This window comes from Equus caballus, chromosome 1 (genome assembly GCF_041296265.1).
Source record: "Equus caballus isolate H_3958 breed thoroughbred chromosome 1, TB-T2T, whole genome shotgun sequence".
NCBI classification, from domain to species: domain Eukaryota; kingdom Metazoa; phylum Chordata; class Mammalia; order Perissodactyla; family Equidae; genus Equus; species Equus caballus.
This window is the reverse complement of record NC_091684.1, coordinates 140,425,769-140,448,852: the sequence shown is the minus strand read 5'-3', so window position 1 is coordinate 140,448,852 and position 23,084 is coordinate 140,425,769. Positions and strand designations below refer to the sequence as shown.

At 43.7% G+C, this 23,084-nt stretch overlaps 1 protein-coding gene across 6 annotated transcripts in view; it reads left to right on the top strand.

Annotated features, from left to right (window-relative positions):
• Positions 1-18,063, top strand: part of ANKDD1A (ankyrin repeat and death domain containing 1A) — a 41,201-nt gene extending 23,138 nt beyond the window's left edge. For 3 of the 6 annotated variants that reach the window (XM_070270712.1, XM_070270678.1, XM_023655412.2), the window contains 5 exons: positions 10,440-10,538; positions 11,574-11,672; positions 12,682-12,777; positions 14,684-14,888; positions 16,802-17,409. In XM_070270712.1, the coding sequence (XP_070126813.1) occupies positions 10,440-10,538; positions 11,574-11,672; positions 12,682-12,777; positions 14,684-14,888; positions 16,802-17,049 (747 nt within the window). In that variant the 3' untranslated portion in view covers positions 17,050-17,409. Of the gene's footprint in view, positions 1-10,439; positions 10,539-11,573; positions 11,673-12,681; positions 12,778-14,683; positions 14,889-16,801; positions 17,410-17,904 lie in introns of those variants that run through there. The other 3 variants (XM_070270696.1, XM_070270719.1, XM_070270689.1) reach the window with 2 other exon arrangements.
• The last annotated feature ends 5,021 nt before the right edge of the window (positions 18,064-23,084 follow it).

Here is a 23,084-nt window from a genome sequence, read left to right as displayed (position 1 = left end):
TTTCCTAGGACCCATTTTTAGTGCCAGATGTGGTCCAGTGACCACATCACACTTAACAATTCCTCTACTGTTGGGTATTTAAGTTGGTTCTGACTTTGCCACGATGAATAATGGTTTCATGAACGTTTTTATAGTACGTAACTTTTTATTTCATTTGCTTTATATATGAATTCCCCAAGCAGGATTTCTGGGTCAGGTGGTAAAAACATTTTTCTGATTCTTGATGTAAGTTGTCAAACTGCTTCCCAGAAGGTCAGACCACATAGTCCCCAGTAATTTATGAGTGACTTTTCATCAATATTGACCTTTCATCAATAAAAAGTAATATTTTTATTAATTTTCTAGTTAAATGATTCTTAGTTATTATTTTACTTTGAATCTCTTTGATTCCTTTCGGCCTGTACTTTTCCTATTAATTCATTTTTCTAGTTTAGGGTCTTCTGTTGTGAGTTATTTCTTTAGATCCCTTGTCTCTGTTGGTGGCTTTTTGTTTCCATGAGGTCATTACTCTTGGAATCGTATATGTTGTTTGCTCGTACAATTTTTTGTTTTTTCCTGAGGAAAATTAGCTCTGAGATAACATCTGTGCCAGTCTTCCTCTATTTCGTTATGTGGGATGCCGCCACAGTGTGGCTGACGAGTGGTGTAGGTCTGCACTCAGGATCTGAACCCTCAAACCTGGGCCACTAGAGTGGAATGCACCAAACTCAACCACTACACCACGGGGCCAGCACTTCTTACCATTTTTTGACATAGATATAATTTTTTGAAATAATATAATGTAATTTTTTGAAAAGATGTAAATTTTTATGTAATCAATGGTATTCTTGACACGTTTTGAATTTTAATTTATTTTAATTTTAATCTTCTAGTTGTGATTTAATTTTTTTTTTTTTCTCTGAGGAAGATTTACCCTGAGCTAACATCCTTTGCCTATCTTCCTCTTTTTTTTTTTCATGTGGGTCGCCGCTGCAGCATGGCTGATGAGTGGTGTAGGTCTGCTCCCGGGATCTGAACCTGTGAACCCAGGCTGACAAAGCAGAATGTGCTGAACTTAATCACTACACCATGTGGCCAGCCCCTGATTTTTGATGTTTCTCTTTAATCCTCCTAAAATGTATTTTTGTGTATGGTCTGATATATTACTCAGATTTTTTCCCCCAAATTTTTATATTTCTATCTTAAGTGCATTTGTTAAATAATTCTAACATTTCTTAGTGCTTTTTCATTCCTTCCTTCATCATATATTTACATTTTGATATATGATGCATTCTATTTGTGGGTGAGTGATTCTCTATTAGTAAGTTTTATGTCTTTTCTTGAGCTGGTACCATGCTATTTTAATTATTATTGCCTTATGATTTGTTTTAAAGTCATAAAGGCTAGTCTCCCTTAATTATTCTTCTCTATTAGTGTAATCTTTTATCCTTTTATAGTCTCACATGTTTATTCTTCCAATTGAATCTTTTTTTTTGAGGAAGATTAGCCCCGAGCTAACATCTGCCGCCAATCCTCCTCTTTTTGCTGAGGAAGACTGGCCCTGAGCTAACATCCAGCCCATCTTCCTCTACTTAAATGTGGAACGGCTACCACAGCGCGACTTGCCAAGTGGTGCCATGTCCCTACCCAGGATCCGAACTGGTGAACCCCAGGCCGCCAAAGCAGAAGGTGTACACTTAACTGCTGTGCCACCAGGCCAGCCCCTTCCAGTTGAATTTTAAAGTAATTTTGTCAATTCAAAAAAATCAACTTAAAATTTATGTTAATCACTAAAGTATAAATTAATTATAGATAATTAAAATGAATTTAATATTTAGTCTTCCCATCTAGGAACATGATATGTCTCTCTCTATACTCAGATATTAATTTAAAACTACTAACAAAGTTAGACTTTAAAAACTTATTAAAGTAATAAAACATAAAAGGAATTTTAGAAAACAGAACAAAATCACTCACGTTTCTACTACCCTGGCACAAATATTCTCTTTTATTTACTCTATATTTACTTTAATCTTTTAAAAAAGTTACCCACTTTAGCATAGTTAGAATGATCATATACGTATAATCTTGTGCCCAGGTAATCACGAGCATTTCCACGTTCCTGCATCGCTATTGATGCTGACAGTTTTGCCTGTCAAATGGAGGCAGTATGATTTATTACCTTTTCAACTATCGTAGAGCATCAAGTTTACTTGCCAATACAAGTAGCACAGCTTTATGCCTATAAATTTTCTTTTGGGAAGATTCCCAGAGGTGGAAATTTGAGGTCAAATATTGTGAATAGCTTTCCAGCTCTTGATGTGTAAACCAAGTCACCTCCTAAAGGTCCTGTGGCAGTCTGCACGGCCACTAGCAGTGTGTGGGTTGGCCATTTCTTAGTCCTTTCACCAGTGTTGTATAGTATGTTTTACATTTTCTCTCAACTGAAAAAAATACCTAACATCCTTCATTATTGTCTTAATTTGCATCCCTTCAATTATTATTGAAAGTGAACATTTTTCCATTTGTAGCTAATTGTCTCTTCAAACTGTTTGCCCATTTATATGTGGGGATCTAAAATGATGTTTAAATTAGTTTGCCTGGGCTCTTTATCATATATATAAGCCCTCTGCCTCCCATGTCAACGATAAAGATTTCTTCTTAGTAGGCTGTTTTCATTTTGACTAGTTTTGCCCCTATTTATTTATATTATTTTTATTTGTTATATTTGCATTTTTTACATATCAAAAAGTAACCTGCTGGTAGTAATAGTGTCAAAAGACACAGACCTAAAAAGTGAAGGCCCTCACTTCTCTCCTCTGGCTCTATTTTTTTTTTGCAAACAGAAATGCTCTTTTCCCCAAAGAAATCAAACCTGATGATTTTTTTCTTTGCTTTTTCTTACATTGTTTCTATGCTTTGAAAATGAATCTCCTTGCCCATAATTTCAAAATAATTTATCTCCTTCCAATTTTTACGTAAATTGATTTTTAAAAATCAACTTTTAAAAATCAATTTTTAAATATCCGTGGTATAAAACAGGGACCAATGCGTATTTTTTCCTCTGAAATGACGAAGTAGTTGTCTCAACACCTCTTATTAAATAAGCAAATACTTAAATTTATTGGGTTCTGTTTCTTAACAGATGATTCTGTCACAATGAACTGTTTCGTATGTGGATTTCTGCCCCAGTTGAGGACTGACCCAAATAATTAACACAGTCCGCCATCCTAGAATCTCTTTGTCGGAGGCGTGCTCTGTTCCTTCTTCTAGAAAAGCAGACGCTCCCATCAGTCCCCCATCCCTGACGCTTTTGCTTTCTCCTTAGCTTCTGGCACTAACTGTTAGGTTACTTTGTTGATGATGTTTCTTGTCAGTTTTCCTCAGTAGAAGGCAAACCCCATGTTGGTTCTGCTGATGTTGACAGAGGTTTTGTTTGTTGTGTTCGCTGCTGGATCCCCAATACCTGGAACAGTCCTTGGCACACAGTAGACATTCAATACGTACTCACTGAATGAATGAATACCAGTTACACGTTCACCTCCAGCTGCCTCTATCTGCTGGTCCAGGAGGTCCCAACGCCTTGCTATCCGCCAGCACGGATGGTCCCCTCCCACTGATGGGAGGCTGTAGAGCCAATATCCTGAGCCGATATCTGCCGTGTGGGGCTAGTCCTGATCTCTTTTAGGGATGCCCTGCGCTCCTTGTCTTTTCAGATTACTGCAAGGTGTGGCTTATTCACATGGCAACAGGTTTTTTGTTTTGTTTTATCTGTTTATCTTTTTTTTCTTAAACAATCGAAATTCAAAATAACCAGGAACACTTTGAAAGAGAAAAGTGGAGTAGGAGAGTCGGCCTAAATCCACATACCATAAAAGAGTGATAAATTTGATAATGTAAAAACAAATATTTTGACTGGCAAAAGAGACTGTAAGGAAAGTCAAAGCCAAATGACAAACTAGAAGCAAAGATAGAGGGCTGAGTCTTTCTAATATATAAAGAGTTCCTACAAATCACTAAAAAATAAACAACTCAAGAGAAAAATGGCCAAAGGATATGAACAGACATTTGGTAGAAAAGAAAATACAGAAGACTCTTAAGAGAAATGCAAATTAATACTACATGGAGATAAAATTGCTCCGTCATCAGATTGGCACAAATCCAAAAATTTTGCCAAATGTGTTGACAAAGCTGTGGGGAAATAGGTAACATCGTAAATTACTGGAGCATGTATAAATTGGCACAATACATACAGAGAGCAATTTGGCAATATGTATAAAAAGTGAAAATGTGGGCCTGGCATGGTGGTGCAGCAGTTAAGTGTGCACGTTTTGTTTCTGCGGCCAGTTCAGATCCTGGGTGCAGACATGGCACTCCTTGGCAAGCCATGCTGTGGCAGGCGTCCCACATATAAAGTAGAGGAAGATGGGCACAATGTTAGCTCAGGGCCAGTCTTCCTCAGCAAAAAGGAGGATTAGCAGCAGATGTTAGCTCAGGGCTAATCTTCCTCAAAAACAAAACCCAAAACAAAACACAAACAAACAAAAACAAGTGCAAATGTGTGTCCCTTTGACCCAACAAATTTGGGAATTTACTTTACAGATATAGTTCCACATGTGTGGAATGACATATATACAGATTTTTGTTTCAGTATTGTTTGTAATAGCAGAATATTGGAACTAACGTTTAAATAGGAGACAATTTAATAAATTATGGTTCATCCATGCAATTGAATACTATACAGCTATAAAAAAGAATGAGGGTGTTTTAAAAAATATATGCTTATATGGAAAGATCTTAAAGATACAGTTATGTGTGAAAAGCAAGATGCACATTCTCCAATTAAAGGTATCTGGGCTCCTTGGAGAAATGGCTGATTCTAGGACTGGGTCAGGAAATCTATAGCATGAGTCTGGAGCATTTTGTAGAGACAGAAACTAAAGAAGTGCTCCATAAAAAAATACAGTGAGGTACCTGCCTACTAGAATGGCCAAAAGCCAGAATACTGACAACACCAAATGCTGACAAGGATGTAGAGCAACAGGAACTCTCATTCACTGCTGCTGGGAATGCAAAATGGTACAGCCACTTTGGAAGGCAATTTGGCACTTTCTTACAAAACGAAACATACTCTTACCATCGGATCCAGTAATCAAGCCCTTGGTATTTACCCAAAGGAGTTGAAATGCCCGCATATGGATGTTTGTAGCAGGTTTGTTCATGATTGCCAAAACTTGGAAGCAGCCAAGGCGTCCTTCAGTAGATGAACGGACAGATAAAGTGTGGTACATCCAGACAATGAAATCTTATTCGGCGCTAAAAGGAAATGAGCTATCAAGACATGAAAAGACGTGGAGGAACCATAAATGCAGGTTACTAAATGAAAGAAGCCAATTGGAAAAGTCTACATCCTGTGTGATTCCCACTATATGACATTCTGGAAAATGCAATACTATGGAGACAGTAAAAAGATCAGTGGTTGCCAGAGATTAGGGGGGAGAAGGGATGAGTAGGTGGAGCACAGAGGATTTTTAGGGAAGGGAAACTACTCTGTATGATACTGTAGTGGTGGATACATGTCCTTATACATTTATCTAAACCCACAGAATGTATAACACCAAGAATGAACCCTAATGTAAACTATGGACTTTGGGTGATAATGATGTGTCAGTGTAGGTTCCTCACTTGTAACAATTGTACTACACTGGTCGGGGATGTTGATAATGAGGAGGCTATGAATGTGTGGGGGACAGGGGGTATATGGCAAATATCTACATTCTCAATTTTGCTGTGAACCTAAAACTGCTCTAAAAAATAATTAGGAAAAAAATTCCACAAGGATGAGGCTATGTCAAAGAGGCCCAGGACCTAACAGAAATTTCTCCCAGTGGTCAAAGCTGGGACCATTTGAGCAACAAAACAGATAATTATATTCCAAGGAATAAGTATGTATGAGGCCATGCTGATTTAAATAAGTGATTGACTGAATAAATAAGTAAATGGAGGAGAATAAACACATCTTCCATGCAGAAGAATTCCAAATAGTTTATGTGGACACTCCGACCTCAAGGGCTGGAGCATAACTCCGGCTTCCTTAAGTGTGGGCTTCGCATGGCCACTTCCTTTCAAAAAATACAGTATGGGAAGGGGAAAAAAGAGTAACCTTACAGAAAGCTGACAAACACTACCTCAGCCAGGTGGTCAAGGCCGACATCAACACTAATAAATCATGTCGACACTATGTACCCTTAATATGGTGTGAGGAAAATGACACTTTACCTCTGTAGTCTTCTTCCCCTAAACCCATAAACCCAGTCTAATCATGAGAAAAAAATCAGACAAATCCCAATTGAGAGACAGTCTATCAAATACTGATAAGTACTCCTCAAAACTGTCAGGGTCATCAAAAACAATGAATGTCTGAGAAACTGTCACGTTGGTTCATTAATTATGACAAAATTACTATACTAATGTAAGATGTTAATGATAGGGGAAATTGGGTGTGGGGTATATGGGAACTCTGTAATATCTTTGCAACTTTTATGTAAAACTAAATATATTCTAAAATAAAAAGTTTATTTAAAACTACAGAACAAGGGGCCGGCCCCGTGGCCGAGTGGTCAAGTTCACGCGCTCCGCTTCGGCGGCCCAGGGTTTTGCCAGTTCCACTCCTAGGCGCAGACATGGCACCGCTCATGAGGCCATGCTGAGGAGGCATCCCACATGCCACAACTAGAAGGACCTGCAACTAGAAATACACAACTATGTACTGGGGGGCTTTGGGGAGAAAAAGGAAAAATAAAATCTTTAAAAAAACAAACAAAAAAAACTGCAGAACAATGAATAGTATGCTTAAAAAAAAAAAAGAAAAAGGATGAGAGACCCACACAAATATGCCCAACTGATTTTTGACAAATGTGCAAAGCGATTCAGTGGAGGAAGGTTAGATAGCCTTTTCAACAAATGGTGCTGGAGCGATTGGACATCCACAGGCAGAAAAAGAGCCTTGACCGAATCCTCATATCTTATACAAAATTAACTCAAAATGCATTACTGACTTAAATGTAAACATATAAAACTTTCAGAAAAAAACATGGGAGGAAAACTTCAGGATCTAGGACTAAGCAAAGAGTTGTCAGACGACACCACAGATGCAATCCGTGGAAGGAAAAAATTGATAAATTGAAGACCTCATTAAATTAAAAACTTTCTGCTCTCCAAAAGATCTTGTTAAGAGGATGAAAAAACAGTCACAGACCAAAAGAAAATATTTGCAAATCGCATATCTTACAAAGGCAATCATGTGGAATATATAAAGAACTCTCAAAGCTCAACAGTAAAAAAAAATCATTTAGAAAATGGGCAAAAGACATGAAGAGACATTTCGCTGAAGAGGATAGACAGATGGCAAATAAGCACATAAAAAGATGTTCAGCATTATTAGCTGTTAGGGAAGTGCAAGTTAAAACCACACTGAGAGATTGCTACGTTAACATCAAAGGCTGGCAAGGATGTGGAGAAACTGAGTTACTCCTCCATTGCTGGTGGGAATGTAAAATGACACAGCCACTCTGGAAAACAGTTTTGGAGTTGTTTCTGAGACTTAACATGTAATTACCATGTGACCCAGCAGTTGCATTCTTGGGAATTTATCTCAGAGAAATGAGAACTTATATTCATACAAAAACCTGTACTTGAATGTTAATAGCAGCTTTTTTCATAATAGCCAAAAACTGGAAACAACCCAGATATCCTTCAAAAGGTGAATGGTAAAAGAAACTGTGGTATATCCATACTGTGGAACACAACCCAGCAATAAGAAGGAAGAAACTACTGGCACATGCAACAACTCCGGACGGATCTTCAGGAGATTATGTCGAGTGAAAAAAGCCAGTCCCAAAGGTTACTTATTGTATGGTTCCACTTGTATAACATTCTTGAAATAACAAAATCAAAGTGGAGAACAGGGGCTGGCCTGGTGGTGCAGTGGTTAAGTTTGTATGTTCTGCTTTGGCGGCCCAGGGTTCACCAGTTCAGATCCCAGGTGTGGATCTATGCACTGCTTGTCAAGCCACGTTGTGGCAAGCGTCCCACGTATAAAGTAGAGGAAGATGGGTACAGTTGTTAGCTCAGGGCCAGTCTTCCTCAGCAAAAGGAGGAGGATTGGCGGCAGATGTTAGCTCGGGGCTAATCTTCCTCAAAAAAAAAAAAAAAAAAAAGACGTGGAGAACAGATTAGTGGTAGTGGTTGCTGGGGATTAGGAGTGGGGATTGGGGCAGGGGAGGGAAGAGGATGTGGTTATGAAAGGACAACACAAGGGATCCTTGTGGTGATGGAACTCTTCTATTTCTTGACTACGTAGTAAATACACATACTTACAAGTGATAAAATTGCATAGAACTAAACACACACACATACAAATGAGTGCAGGTGAAACTGGGGAGATCTGAATAAGGCGGTGGATATTGTCAGTGTCAGTCTCCTGGTTGGCAGATTGTCCTCTGGTTTGTAAGATGTTACCACTGGGGGAAGCTGGGTAAAGGATACACCAGATTTCTCCATCTTATTTCTTAACTGCATGTGAATCTACAATGATCTCAAAATAAAAATTTAATTAAAAAAAGGTTTTGCTTGTATATACATTAAAAAAGTCTCTGGAAGGATAAGAGCAGTGACAGAGGCTAGCAGTGGGAGTGGGGAGTATGGAGAACTGAGCAGGTGGGTGGTGGGCGCGGGAAGAAGGCTTTTCACTAGATACCTTTGGTTCTTTTGGTTTTTATAAATAAAATGTAAAAGAATTATAGGCAATACTTGCTTTCTTTCCACTCCACTTTCCCACCACATTCCCCCTGATCTGTTTCCAGGACGACAGAGGCCATGTCCAGCATATTTGGTTATTGTAACTCCATCGTCCGCTGCTTCCAGGAGCCACATTGTGGCTCTCAGTCTCCAGGCTCATCGAGTCATGCATCACTCTCACAACGAACCTTCTCTTGGCCTGATTTTGATTTCACGACTGTCTGGCAGTGTTCTGAGGACACTGCTGAAATTCTATCGTGGTTTTACCTTGGTCCTAAATTTTTTTCTAGATGTGTTTTAGAATACTTTTTGGCATTTATTGAAATTTGGGTTTGGGATTACATTAAACCTGTAAATAATATAAGAGAAAATGATCATCTTTATAATATTTTGTTTTTTCACCAGGAACATGGTCTCTTGCCATTTCTTTCTGTCTTCTTTTACATCCCTCAGTGATATTATATAGCTTTTGGTTTGCCTTTGTCATATCCATTTCCAATGATATCTTTCATAGACTTTATATTTTTTGGCTGTCATTGTGAATAGAATATATTTTTAAAATTATATGTCATTTTTTGTAGGCATTCAATACAGGAATGCTATTGACTTGGGTGTTTTTATCTTCTATATGACTTTTTTATTAATTCTACTAGGATTTTTTTTTTTTTTTTGGCGGGGGTAATAACTATTTTAACCTGTCTGGGTATACAATCACATTGCCTACAAATAATGGTATTGTTAAAATCTTCTTTTCTAATATTGTTAACCCCTTTTTTTTTTGGCCTAAACTAGTAATGGCAATAGTGGGCATTCTTGTTGTTGTTGTGTGTGTGTGTGTATTCTGTTCTGTAACCTTTTTATACTCGATGTGTGAGGGTGTTTTCCCACAATAAGTATAGCTCTATACCATTGATTTTACTGGCTTTGTACTATTCCACAGGATGTGTATCACTGTATCACCTAGAGAGAGGGATGGTGTGGCAGTACCTCCACTTTGTCATGTAGTCGGGTCCCCGGGGACCACGGGGGATGGCGTCTTGAGCGAGGCCTGCCATGAGTGTTGGACTTGGACTGAGATCTCTGTTCTGGTCCTGGCTGCTCTCTCATTCTTTCATTTCATACTTAAATAGTTATCAGCACCTACCTAGGTGCTGGGGGTAGAAAGTCTTATAATACAAGGTCTCTATTAGCTACGTGTCCTTGGGCAAGTTGCTTAAGTTTTCTGAAACTCAGAGTGCCCGTTTGTAAGATGGAAATGCCAATAAGAATACCATTGCTATAAACTTCCTAGGTTCCTGTGTGGATTAAATGAGAGATTAGAGAACACGAAGGTGTTGTTGCTAGAAGGGACCTCAGCAAACATCACTTGCCGGATAATGAGTAGCAGAGAGAGGAAATGGTTTGCCTGAAGTCACGTTGTGAGTTCCTGGCATAGGAAGTCTCAAACTTGGCTCTTCAAGTCCCCGCCCACCTTGAGGATCCATTTTGGGCTCAGGGGTTCAGGCTCCAGGGCTGTAAATGCCTCAGGCCACCCATCTGAGAAGGAGAGGGGCCAAACCCAGAAACACCATACCCGTCCCTAAGCCCATCCCCCAGCACCAGCCTGCAGCAGGGCGGACCCGAGGGGAACCCGTCAGTTGATCCTGTGTCTCCCCCCTCAGCAGGGTGCCTCTCCTGTGCACCTCGCTGTGAGGCACAACTTCCCTGCCCTGGTGCAGCTCCTCATCGACGCCGGCAGTGACCTGGATGCCACCGACAATGTAAGTGGCCGCAGAAACCATCTGGGCCCCAAGGAGCCTTGGGCACCCTCCCAAGCTGGCAGGGCTTGGCTGCAGTCTACCAGCGTGGCCCAGAGATGAGGAATTGCATTTTTAGCTTGTAAAAAGCATTTGAATATTTGTTGAGAGTAGCATTATTTTATTAACCATCCCCAATTTTAAACATTTTGGTTATTTCCAAGTTTTTGCCATGATATATATAACCCTGCGGTAAACATCTTCCTACCTTCAACCTTTTCCTTTCATTGATTTTATTTTTCCTTAGGGAAAATTCCCAGAGCAGGGTGACTGGGCCAGCCTTGGGTAACAAGAGGCTCCACGTCCTGAAGTTGTGATGTCAGAAGCCCTTTGAAATCCCTGCCCCCACAACCCACCCCCAACCATGCAGCGCTCAGAGCCAACGCACAACCACGAGCGCTGGAAAGCAGTTTGGCAGGATATATCATATGCCTTTAAAACGATCAGTATTTGTACTTCTGGGAATTGAGCCTCAAGAAATACATTAAAAGCTCGTGCACAAAGATATTCCTTGCAGCATTGTTTATCAGTCTTCAATTTGAAAATGACCCAAATATTTAGTAGTGGAGGAGTAGTAGGTAAATTATAGTACGGACATGTAATTATGGAGCTATTAAAAATAGCGTTTATCAGAGTTTATATCATGCGGAAAATGATATGTTAGGTAGAAAAATAGATGCCAAATGTATGTATATAGGATGATCTCAAATATGTAAAACCAACCAACTAAGAATATTCTGCATTAAAAAAAAGACTAGAAGAAACATACTAGGATCAACAAGTGATATTTTTTATTCTCTTTACTTTTTTGTTTTTACCAAATTTTCCCTGGTGAATATTATGGTTGTGATTGAACCCAGTTTACCCCACCCCCATAATTTCTTAGAGAAACTTTGTTAAGCCCCGTTGGGAATGTACCCACCTTGGTCCTGTTCTGGCTTTGAGCCACGGGCCACCCTCATGCTTTTCTGCTCTCTGTCTCCTTGTCTTCTACTCCAGAGGCAGCAGACGCCCCTCCACCTTGCTGCTGAGCACGCCTGGCAGGACATAGCTGAGATGCTTCTCGTCGCTGGGGTTAACTTAAACCTGAGAGATAAGGTACTTCTGCTCACAACCCACCTCCCTTTCAAGTGTTCATGGCTCCCTCTTTGCCAGAGACCCTGCTACAAATGTCTCTTGCTTTCAGAGTATTCAAGGCCTCCTATCCTTTATACACCAGCTCAAATGCTGCCTCCTCCAGGAAACCTCCTGCCCCTGCACCACCTTTCCCTGCCTCCTCTGAGGTCCCTCAACACACGGTCTGCCCCTCTCCTGGTCCAGGCGTGTGACATGGTTGTCTTCTGTTTCATGGTCCCCATCAGACTTTGAGTTCCTTGAGTCAGCAGGTGGGGACGGGGGAGAAGGAATGGAAGAGGGCACGTCACCCTACAACACCTTGCGGGTGGGACAGGGGTGGGGGAAACTTCCCAGCTCACTGTGCCTCTGGGGTGGCTACCTCCTCAGGTGGCTGGAGGTCAGAGAAGAGTGAAGACTTGGTATGAGGCTACAGAGGTCACAGGTTCGTGAGGAGAAGGGTGCTTGCATGACCTGGGAGGAGATCCCTGCTTTGAACTGGGCCCCAGGGCAGCTGACCCAATGCAAAGAGGAGCTTTCTATCACCCCTTGGGTCCCTGAGAGTCGTTGGGGCCAGCACCAGGCAGGAGGCCTGGAGCAAAGGGCTGGGAGCCTTGAGGGGAGGGGAGGCCAGCACACTTGATATGATGAGCCCAAGCCCCTTCTCTGGGCTCTGGTTGCATCTGAGAAATAGGACTGGTAATGCCTATTTCACAGGTGATGTTGAAGAGTTATGCGAGCTGAGTTTCATAAGCTCTAAGACTTCCTAAATTCTACAGAAACACACAAGATGGTTGCTGGAATTATCGTTATTGCCTTATTCTACCTGTGACTTTCCCACATGCCTCGACATGCCCAGAAAGCCTTTCTGCTCTCCAGGGTAGACTGCTGGAGACCACTTTCTTTGGTCTGGAGGGTTTGTAGTCAGTGCTAAAGGCTACACTACCCTCCTCCTGTGGAAACTCTGGCTTCCCTTCCTTCTTCTTACTTGCAGCAAGGAAAAACCGCCCTGGCAGTGGCCGCCCGCAGCAACCACGTCAGCCTGGTGGACATTATCATAAAAGCCGATCGTTTCTACAGATGGGAGAAGGTATTGAGACCCTGAGCTTGGTCTCTCCGTGTTGGAAAGGGAGCGGCCATGGCTCTTTGTGAAACTGGCTTTGGACCGCAGCCCTGACCAATTCAGGGGCCCCTCACTTTCCAAGGGGGTGATAATCCCTGCCTTATCTAGCAGCGGGGTTGTTTGTGAGCATTTGGAGATGGGTGAGCATCCAGACCACACTGAAACGAGGCCAACTGTGGTCCATGCCAGTGTGGGGATACTACTGGGCACTGCTGTGGCTTCTAGTTGGTGGATGAATGCATGCATGCATGTGTGAATAAAGATGTGGCTAGTTGGTTCCCTCTCACTGCCATCTCCAGGTGGTTGGAACTACTGCTTGGGATGTTGCGTTCAGGTAACTTTCTGAGCCCAGAAGGAAAGTGTGCTGGGATTGATTAGTGATGTCTGCTGTGGAGTTGGGGAAGAGGAGTGGCAGAATGTAAGGCTATGCTTTTGCTAATCCAGTTGTCAGCCAATGAGGGTTGGGTGGGGAGTTTTTTGGTGTCTTTGAGGGTTGTTTTTATACAAAGAAAATAATTTTTGCATTTACTTCAGTTTTAAAAATTAATATTAAATTGCAAATTACAAAACCTAGTTTTCCATAAACTTTTAAATTCATTTTATAAATCTTATTATTCTAGTTACACAAGTAGTAAATTATAACAATTATTTTCAAGGAAGCTTTTTGATTAATGTGTAGTGCCATGTTTAAACTTAATTAAACTACTCTGAACATTTTAAATGGAATGAAATCTAATATAATAGATTTTTTAAGCATTTCAAATGCTTCCTAAATTCTTAAATTATCCTAGTAAATCCAGTAAATTAAACCTATAAATAAAGTGAATCTCAAATCTCTTAAACCTTCCAATATTGTTTACAAACTTAGTAAACTTCTCTTACACTTCTCAAATTAAAAAAATCACTATCCCCAAATTAGTTATCGATAACAAATTCCACAGGAATCACAAGATATTCTCTTTCTCTGATATGCTAGATTCTCGTATGATTTATCCCTGTGCTTAATTCTAAACCACATCAGCCTTTAAAAGTTCTCACACTGAGCCCGCGGTGCACGTTAGGATCAGAAGTCCCCCCCACCCCCCTGACCCCCAGACCAATTCTGTCAGAGTCTCTGGGATGAGGGCCAAGCATCAGTGGTTCTTCAAGCTCCCAGATGACCCCAATGTGTAGACACTGCTGAGAACACTGCTCTAGGGAAATGGTTTTTACCACCCAGGGCAACAGCCAAGCCCCCAGGTCATCCCCTCACAGGTGACTGGCCAGACACCGTTGGCTAGGATGTAAGATTCAGAGCTGCCGACACCATGGTGATTTTCCCCATCCCAAGCTTTTTAACAGCCCAAACTCTGCATCCACTTCCTTTAGAGGGGCTTACTTAGGCTTTTGTGGGTTTAATTTATGCTATCACACAATCCTTTTGCAACCTCTCATTTTATCACCTGGTTTGCATAGAAAGAATTCTGTAGCCTACCCTTTACTACTCATTGGTGTTCAGCAAGTCCGGTGCCTGATTCTTGCTCGCCTGATTTTAGCCACAGCTTCTGAGTCATTCTACTGACACGCATGCTATAAGAACACAGAGAAAAGAGAGGAATTGGGAAGGCTTCCTGGAAGAGGTGGCATGTGGGTGGTCTTTTGACTCTGACAATGGGGTTAAGGACAGGGAGGTGAGAAGAGGAATTCTGGATGGAGGAACAGTGTGAGCACCTCGGGTTCCAGAGGTCACGGCAAGGCGCAGAGTCAGAAACCAGAGTAGTGGACATTAAGCCCCAGGCCTGCGATGACGCCAGTTCTCTGTCCAGGCTTACAAGGGAGAGGCTGGGAGAGATTTCCCCCAGATGGCCACTGCATTTTGGGATGTGCCCCACAGGACCACCTCTCATGCAGGGATCCCAGTGACCCCTCTGGGAAGAGCTTGACCTTTAAGCAGGACCATCGGCAGGAAACACAGCAGCTCCGTTCGGTACTGTGGCGATTGGCCTCCAGGTACCTGCGGCCCCATGAATGGAAGAAGCTCGCGTATTGCTGGGAGTTCAGCGAGGCCCACGTCCACGCCATCGAGCAGCAGTGGACAGGTACCACCTTGCCTCTCCCAACCAGAGCAACAGGAGGGTGGAGGGGTGGGGCGATCGAGGTGGGTTCAGGTTTTTGTGCTTCTGTGGAAAAAGCCTGTGCAACCCGCAGCCCAGCCACACCAAACCACGTGCCATTTCCAACACACTGAGAGACTGTTCCCTCTTCCAGGCATTTGCGCAGGCTGTGCCCTCTGCCTCTCCCTCCCCATTGACCCGTGAACTTCACATTCTTGTGAATCAGCCCGAGCTGATACCCATCATTCCCACACTAAGCTAAAGGCATTCCCTGCAAAGAGGAGAAGAGCTGCTGTCGGCGCTATTATTTAACATGTATTTGGAAATTTTGGCCCTGCTACTAAGGCATGAAGCAGAAATAGAAATAAGGAGTGTAAATATTGGAAAGCAAGAGAGAGATTTATTAATTTCAGATGCTATAATTATATATAGGAAGTCCAGAGTCGTGAAAACTCAGAATAAAATAATTCAATGAAATAGCTGAATATATGATAAAATATACAAACACCATAGTATTCCTCTGTTCCATCAATAAGTGGGCAAAATATATAAAGGTATTTAAAAAAATATTCCATCTATAATAGTTTCATCTGGAAAATCTTAAAAAGAAATACGAATGCCACATATGAATAATACAATAAAAATTAGTTGAACTGTAGATGAAGATGGGTAAGTGGAATGACATTCTGTATTCCTAAGAGAAATATCGTGTAGATATTGATTTTTCCCAAATTGGATTAAAACTTTGATCCAGTTTTAATCAAATGAAAATAGGAGGTTTTTGAAACTTGACTAAAGGATTCTGCAGTTCTTCTGAAAGAATAAACAAGGAATATATAAATGAACATTCTGGGGAAAAATAGTGAAGAGCGTCTAACCCAACCAGACTTAACTGCTTAGAAAGCTAAAATAATTAACCTAGAGAGACGCCTGACACAACAACATGCAAATCTCTTAGTGGAATAGAGCAGGGAGTCCAAAAGTGAGAAAAGCTCTATAACAGATAAGAACTTTCAAGGACGATAAAGGAGCACTTCTATATTATAGGGCTGAGGGCAAGGGCTAGTGAATAAATGGAAGTTGAGACAATTGGGTCAAGTGAGACTGCCGCACCAAGGGCAGCACCATGAGGAAGTGTCTGCTGAGGGCCCAAAAGTGGCGGAAGGTCGGAGGACCAGTGAACAGACTGATGTGGACCTGACAGCTGTGCTCAAGCATGTGTGTCCGCAGCCAGGACAGCAGACCTGGTCGCAGAGTTTATTTAGCAGGTTAACCCCACACCCACTCTGAAGAGTGTGGGCGCTTATTTTCCAAACATGCTTGTCCATTGGAATCACCCGGGGAGCTTTAGCACCACTCACCCAGACCCCGGGCTGCACCCAGACCCAAGTACATCGGAATCTCGGGCGGGGGCTAGGGGGTGCTGGTGTCAGTGTTTTCTAAAACTCACCAGGCGTTTCTAGTGAGCATTTAAGAGTTGAGAACCACTACTGCAGGGGGAAGAATGTGGCCAGCTCTGTCTCTAAGCTGTTTTCTCATCCGTAAAATAGGGCCACAGATTTTGTGAGGAGCCAAAGAGGTGAAACGTATAGTAATGTGCGTCGTGGTACCATAATGAATGCCAATGCTTTCTCTCTTCAGAGTGACACCCAGAGGATATATGGTGGATGCTCAAGAGAAAGCCTGGGGCAGGGGAGGTTCTAGGGTCCCTGACACAAAACCCCTGCCCCCACCCCATCTGAGGCTGCTCCTCCTCTCCCCTCCCCATCTCTGGCCTAATGTTCAGAAGGGCCTGGTGTTCAGGAGGCCATACAGGGTGGCAAAGACACGTGCTCAGACCTGGCTCCTGTAAGGCACACCACGATGGCTCCTTCTCCTTTTCCTCTCATGGTCCTCAGGCACCAAGAGCTACCGGGAGCATGGCCACCGGATGCTGCTCATCTGGCTGCATGGTGTGACCACTGCCAGCGAGAACCCCAGCAAAGCACTGTTCGAGGGCCTTGTGGCCATTAGCAGGAGGGACCTGGCTGGTAAGAGTGTCCTCTGCCCGGCTCCTGCTCAGGGCAGGGCCAGGCCCCAAGGTCAGAGCTGCATGGCCCTGCTGGAATGCAGCAGGGCCCCCAAAGGGCTCCTCAGACCACAGTGATGTGATGTGAGCTCTGATCCTTCCAGACTCCTAGTCCTGGTTCTACCTCCTTCTGGAACTCAGGCGGAGCCTTGGGGAAATCACAGTGCCTCCTGGCCCTGGTTTCCCCATCTGTGCAATGCAGGTATTGGCCCAGAGGACCCAGAGGACCTGTGACCTTCATAGCCCCAAAGCCACAGATGTTATCATCTCTTTCTCTCCAGCCCTCTATACCTTTTTTTTTCTTCCAATTTGGAGTAAGGCTGGAACAGCCAGCAGACTTCTTTTTCACAGACATTAAGACATATGGGCCAGAACTAGCTTAATATCAGTTGAACCAATCAGATCTGGTCAAATAAAAATTTTGAGGCCACCACAACCTATTTGAGTCTGTCAATCTCTAATCCTGGCTTGGAATTCAGGGCATCCCATGGAACCATCAGGCAAGTGGGATAAAAGGGTCTAGTGCTAATCCCTCATTTTAAAGAAGAACAGCTCATGATGACAAAGCCTTAACACCATCATGTCCATTGGCAGGGTGGGTTGCAGGGCGACCACAGGATGGGTATTAGGCAGTCACCCATAGTAATAAAGGCTGTGGCAGTCGTGCGGTAACAGGAAAATCACTGATAGCTTGTTATTGAGGGGAGAATGGAAAGCCCCTTGCATGGTGGCGACCTTGCCTGCGGCAGCTGTGAAAAAACAGTCATTTCAGAGTGGAGGAGTTGGGCATGACTCTTTTCTTTTTCCAAAATGTTCTTAAATATTATTGTTGCATCTTCTTTTAACACATCTGGCAGGCAATTAAAACCTAAAACCAGCTCTGTGAGGCAGAGCTTGGGCAACATGAGGCCATAGGATTTTCGTCTTTTGCAGAAAGCATCAGGAAGAAAGCAAATGCAGACCCCAGTGCCCCCAGGAGGTGCACAGCCATGTAACCGGAGGGGCCAGACCTTCAGGCGCATAGGACCTCAGAATGGGGCCACCGAACAGAAGAGGCCCACCATTTAAGGGCTTTTTAAAAATCGTTGTTAACAGATCTCCAGCTGCTTCTACTGAAACGCACAGTCATGCAGGACGAGCAGCCCATGTTCGTCATCTTTTTCACCAGCGTTGCTCCAGGGCCCTCTTTCAGGTTTTGCAGCTCATCCCTTCCCACAGGTATGGTCCTTTGCAGCTCTCAGCTCAATTTCATCTCCATTCTCTCCTCGGAGCCTCGCAGCAGTCCCCTGAGATGCAAGGGGCCTCTTTTCAGAGAAGACACTGGGGATCTGGATAGATAAGCAGCTAATCAGGTGGTGAGGTCAGGTGCCAAACTCATCAGCATTTCTGTCTCCCCGACCTGGGGAAAGGGCTCCACCCATCACTTACAGAAGGGACCGTCCTTAACTCATTCACGGGACTTTATGAATGCTGCGCTTACTCCACCACTGTTTCTCTTCACAAGCTTATCTGTACACTTTGACAGTTCCAGGAGGCACACACTCTCCTTTTTCTCTCATTTTACATTTTTTGAAGTTTTAAAACTTTTTATTTTGAAATTACACTTACAAAAAAGTTGCAGAAATAGTACAAAGAATTTCCAAATACTTTTCACAATACAGCTTCCCCCAATGTTAACATCTGACAGAATCACAATATAATTTTCAAAATCAGAAAATTAACACTACATCCCACAACTAGAAGGACATGCAACTAAGATATACAACTGTGTACAGGGGGGTTTGGGGAGATAAAGCAGAAAAAGAAAAAAGATTGGCAACAGTTGTTAGTCCAGGTGCCAATCTTCAAAAGAAAACAAAAGAAAATTAACACTGATGCAACACTGTTAACCCATCTTCAGACCTTATTCAAATTTTGTCAGTTGAGCCATTCACGTCCGTTTTCTGGACCAGGATCCAGTCCAGGATCACACCTTGCATTTAGTTGTCATTCTTCTCGTTTTTAATAGCCCCAAATAAAGGGTCACCTCTCTAGAGCATCAGTATCCAGTAAAACTTCCTGCGAGGATCGGAATGTTCCAGGTCTGTGCTTTCCAATATGTTTGCCACTAGCCAACTGTGGCTATTGAGCACTTGAAATGTGGCCGGTGGGACTCAGGAACTGAGTTTCTACTTTAATTATTTGACATTTAAATAGGCACTTGGGGCAAGTGGCAACTGTAGTGGACAGCACAGCTGGTCTGGCCCTTTGCTTTTAGGTACCAGGCAAGCACAGGTCATCGCGAGGCTCGGCTGCACCTGTAGGAGAGGGTGGTTCCAGGGAAACATGATTCTGGAAGCCTCAGGGTCTCACAGAACGTGGAGGATGCCTGTGTAGGGTGGCCTGGAAGTTCTGCCTGAGAGCTGTTTCTGTCTGATTTGAGCTCTCCTGCATGTGGCACAGCTGGCTGTGGCCAGTTTAGGAGCCCACATCTTAGAAAAACTCCCCACCAAGTTACCCACTGGGCCTGAGTCCTGGGAAGGAGAGAGAATAAAAACCGCTAGAGCTGAAAGGGGCTCCCGTTCTCACACGTGGCCGGTGGGAGTTCACAATGGGACAATCCCCTCGTCTACTCATCTACTAAAAGTACAAATGCATTTACCCTTTGACCAAAGCAATCCCATGTCTAGGAATTTATCCTACAGATAAACCTGCGAACATTGTACTAACACGAAATCAAGCTAAGACAGGGGAAACTGCTGGGGAGAGGAGTGTATGGGAACTCTGTCCTATCTGCTCAGTTTTTTTTTTGTTTTTGTTGTTTTTAAAGATTGGCACCTGGGCTAACAACTGTTGCCAATCTTCCTTTTTTTCTTTTTTTCTTTCTGCTTTATCTCCCCAAACCCCCCTGTACACAGTTGTATATCCTAGTTGCAGGTCCTTCTAGTTGTGGGATGTGGGACACCGCTCCAACGTGGCCTGATGAGCAGTGCCATGTCCTCAGCCAGGATCCGAACCCTGGGCCACCGCAGCGGAGCGCACGAACTTAACCATTCGGCCACAGAGCCGGCCCCTCTGCTCAGTTTTTTTAAACTCTTTTTAAAAATAAAGTCTACTGGGGCTGGCCCAGTGGCGCAGCGGTTAAGTGCACATGTTCCACTTCGGCGGCCCAGGGTTCGCTGGTTCAGATTCCGGGTGTGGATATGGCACCGCTTGGCAAGCCATGCTGTGGTAGGTGTCCCGCATATAAAGTAGAGGAAGATGGGCACGGATGTTAGCTCAGGGCCAGTCTTCCTCAGCAAAAAGAGGAGGATGGGCAGCAAATGTTAGCTCAGGGCTAATCTTTCTCAAAAAGAAAAAAAAAGGTAAGAAAAAGAGGCTTTGAAACCAACCCATTTTACCGGCATTAACCTGATGACCTGAGAGGTGTGTCTTGCCTGAGGCCTCACAGTTGGCCTTGTATTCAGAACTCTCCCACGCTCCCCCCCCAACCTCGGCCTCCGTGCCTTGTGGCATCCTTCCTCTGCATGTGCTGTGTGGGGTGGAAATCTTCCTCTTCCATCTATTCCATTTGGGAAAGGTATTTTGTACCACATGGGACTTTGATCATTTATCTGGGTGAATTTTGCAAAATGAATTTTGTATTTTTCTCACAACAAAAAAGCAAGTTCTTAAATAAAATAGAAATGTTGAAATACATCTCTTAAATTCAATATCCATTTCTTTTTTTGGGAGCTCTATGGCGAAATTTTAAATCCGACAAGCTGTTGTGAATTGGTTCTGTGTAACCACAATCACTCAGTTCGCCACCACCCGCCAATGTTCACTGAGAGCCAGGCTGTCTGCTGGGAGCCAGGGCCCAGAGCTGAGTAGTGCGGGGTTCCTGTCCTCCAGAAGCTGGTGGTCGGGGGGTGGGGTGGGGGGACCAAAATGTAACATAGTGTGGCCTGTGCTGTAATGGGTGTGTGCAGAGAACTTTGGGATTTATTCTTCCTTGGGAAGGTAAGGGGGAGGAATGTCTGAGAAGCTCATGGAGAAGACAGAAGTGGGGAAAGCATGTTCCAAGGAAAAAGCAGTCTACATAATGGCACAGAGGTGTGGCCTATCTATCTGGGGAATTGTGTGGCTGGAACACAGGAAGCATGGGAGGAGGAGGAGAGATGAGCTGGTGGGGCAGGAGGGCTGAGAGTCCTGGTGTGCAGAGAGGCCTGGACGTTTCCGTCCTCCATGAGACTATTCCAACGGGCACTAGCAGCTGCAGAGCTCCCCACCCGTCAGCCGGTGCTTGGTCGGGCCTGCGTCACAGCTCAACTTCTCCCTCTGCCCAATCCATCTTCCTTTCACAAGCTTCCTTCCTTTGATCCTTAATAAGCATCTTGCATCCAAAGTTTCATCTCAGCATCTGCCTCAGCCTGAGACATGGGAGTGGAGGGCTGGGGGTAGAGGTCCAAGACGGCTGAGTCTCTAGCTGGGGAGTCTGAGGAACAGCGACGCTAGAAACTGAGATGATAGGGTTTAGGAGAGAAAGGGCAGGTTTGGGCAGTGGGGACATGGGTGTGGCTTTTGCCAGGTAGAGTCTGGGGTGCCTGTAGAAGCCTGGCCTAATAGGCCTGAATAGGCATTCAAGGCCAGCCCTCAAAATCAGTCAGAGCTGACGATGGCAGTCATCAGGGTGTAAGGTCAGGAAGTAGTCAAAGTTGTTAGCGGGTGTGGCTCACACAGGGAGAATTCGAAAAAAAAGTGGAGGGCAGTCCCAGGGTTCATTACTACACCAGGTGAGGTGGTGACCACTGACCACGTGTGGCATGGCCCTGCCCACAGAGCTCCCTGTTAGCTGGGAAGTCAGGACACACACAGTGAAACGTCTGTGTGTTTCAAGGAAGCCTCAATGCTAACGGTCAAAAATGTCAAGCCCTACCTTCTCGGTTTACCAAGTGCTTCCTTTTTGTTTTTTTTTTTTAATGATTGGCACCTGGGCTAACCACTGTTGCCAATCTTTTTTTTTCTTTTCTGCTTTATCTCCCCAAACCCTCCCTGTACACAGCTGTATATCTTAGTTGCAGGTCCTTCTAGTTGTGGGTTGTGGGACGCCGCCTCAACGTGGCCTGACGAGCGGTGCCATGTCCGCGCCCAGGATCCGAACCCTGGGCTGCCGCAGCAGAGCGCGCGAACTTAACCACTCGGCCACGGAGCTAGCCCCAACCAAGTGCTTCCATAATTTGCAACAGTTGTCAAATCAGAAGGCGGTCAGAGAAGACACTGTGGCCTTTGTGGAAAGATCACAGGCTTCAGGGATGGCCAGACCCAAGTTGGCATCCCAGCTCGGCCCCTTACTGTGTGAGGCTGAGCAAGTCTCTTGACCTCTGCCAGTCTCCAGGACCTCACCTGTGAAATCAGTTTAGCCAGGGTTGTGGTGGGGACGAAATCTGAACAAGTATGGTTAACTGAATATTCTGAAAACTTACAGGGAAAGCAGCATCGACGCTCATTTTGTCTAAATTATACCCTAGAGAAACCAAACAGTTGATGAGGGAAAGCTGTGTTTTGGGTTTTTTAATCAGCGAACTCCAGTTAATAAATGCAGAAAGAGTGATAAAAATTCGAGTATCGTCACTGTTCTGCAGCCCCCAATCCGTGCAACGACCAACAGCGGCAGCTAAACCATCGGGGGATCTTCCAGTGACTGGATCAGGCTAACAGCGTTGGAACCCACTGAACAATCTTAACAACTGAGGCAATCAGATGTTATGTGTCTCCTGAGGTGACGCGATGGGAAGTACACAGCTCCACCTAGGAAGCGTTCCTGCCAAAAAGATTGAGCTTGAACCTGATCGAACCTCTAGCTGTAACTACCAGTTTACTGGAAACACCAGGGACAGAGAAGCAAATTAAAGGACATCGCAAGGCTACAATCAGTCAAATCCAGACTGTGGGGAATTCTATAGGGCATATGAGCCTGTTCCTTCAACAAATAAATAGCAAGAAAAAAAACCAGAGGGAGGAGGAACTTACAGTTTAAAAGAGACTTGAGACATTTCAATCAAATATAAAGTATGAACTTTGTATGGAAGCTGATTAGAACAAGTCAACTATAAAAAGACATTTGTGAGATACTCACAAATGGGAACACTGAC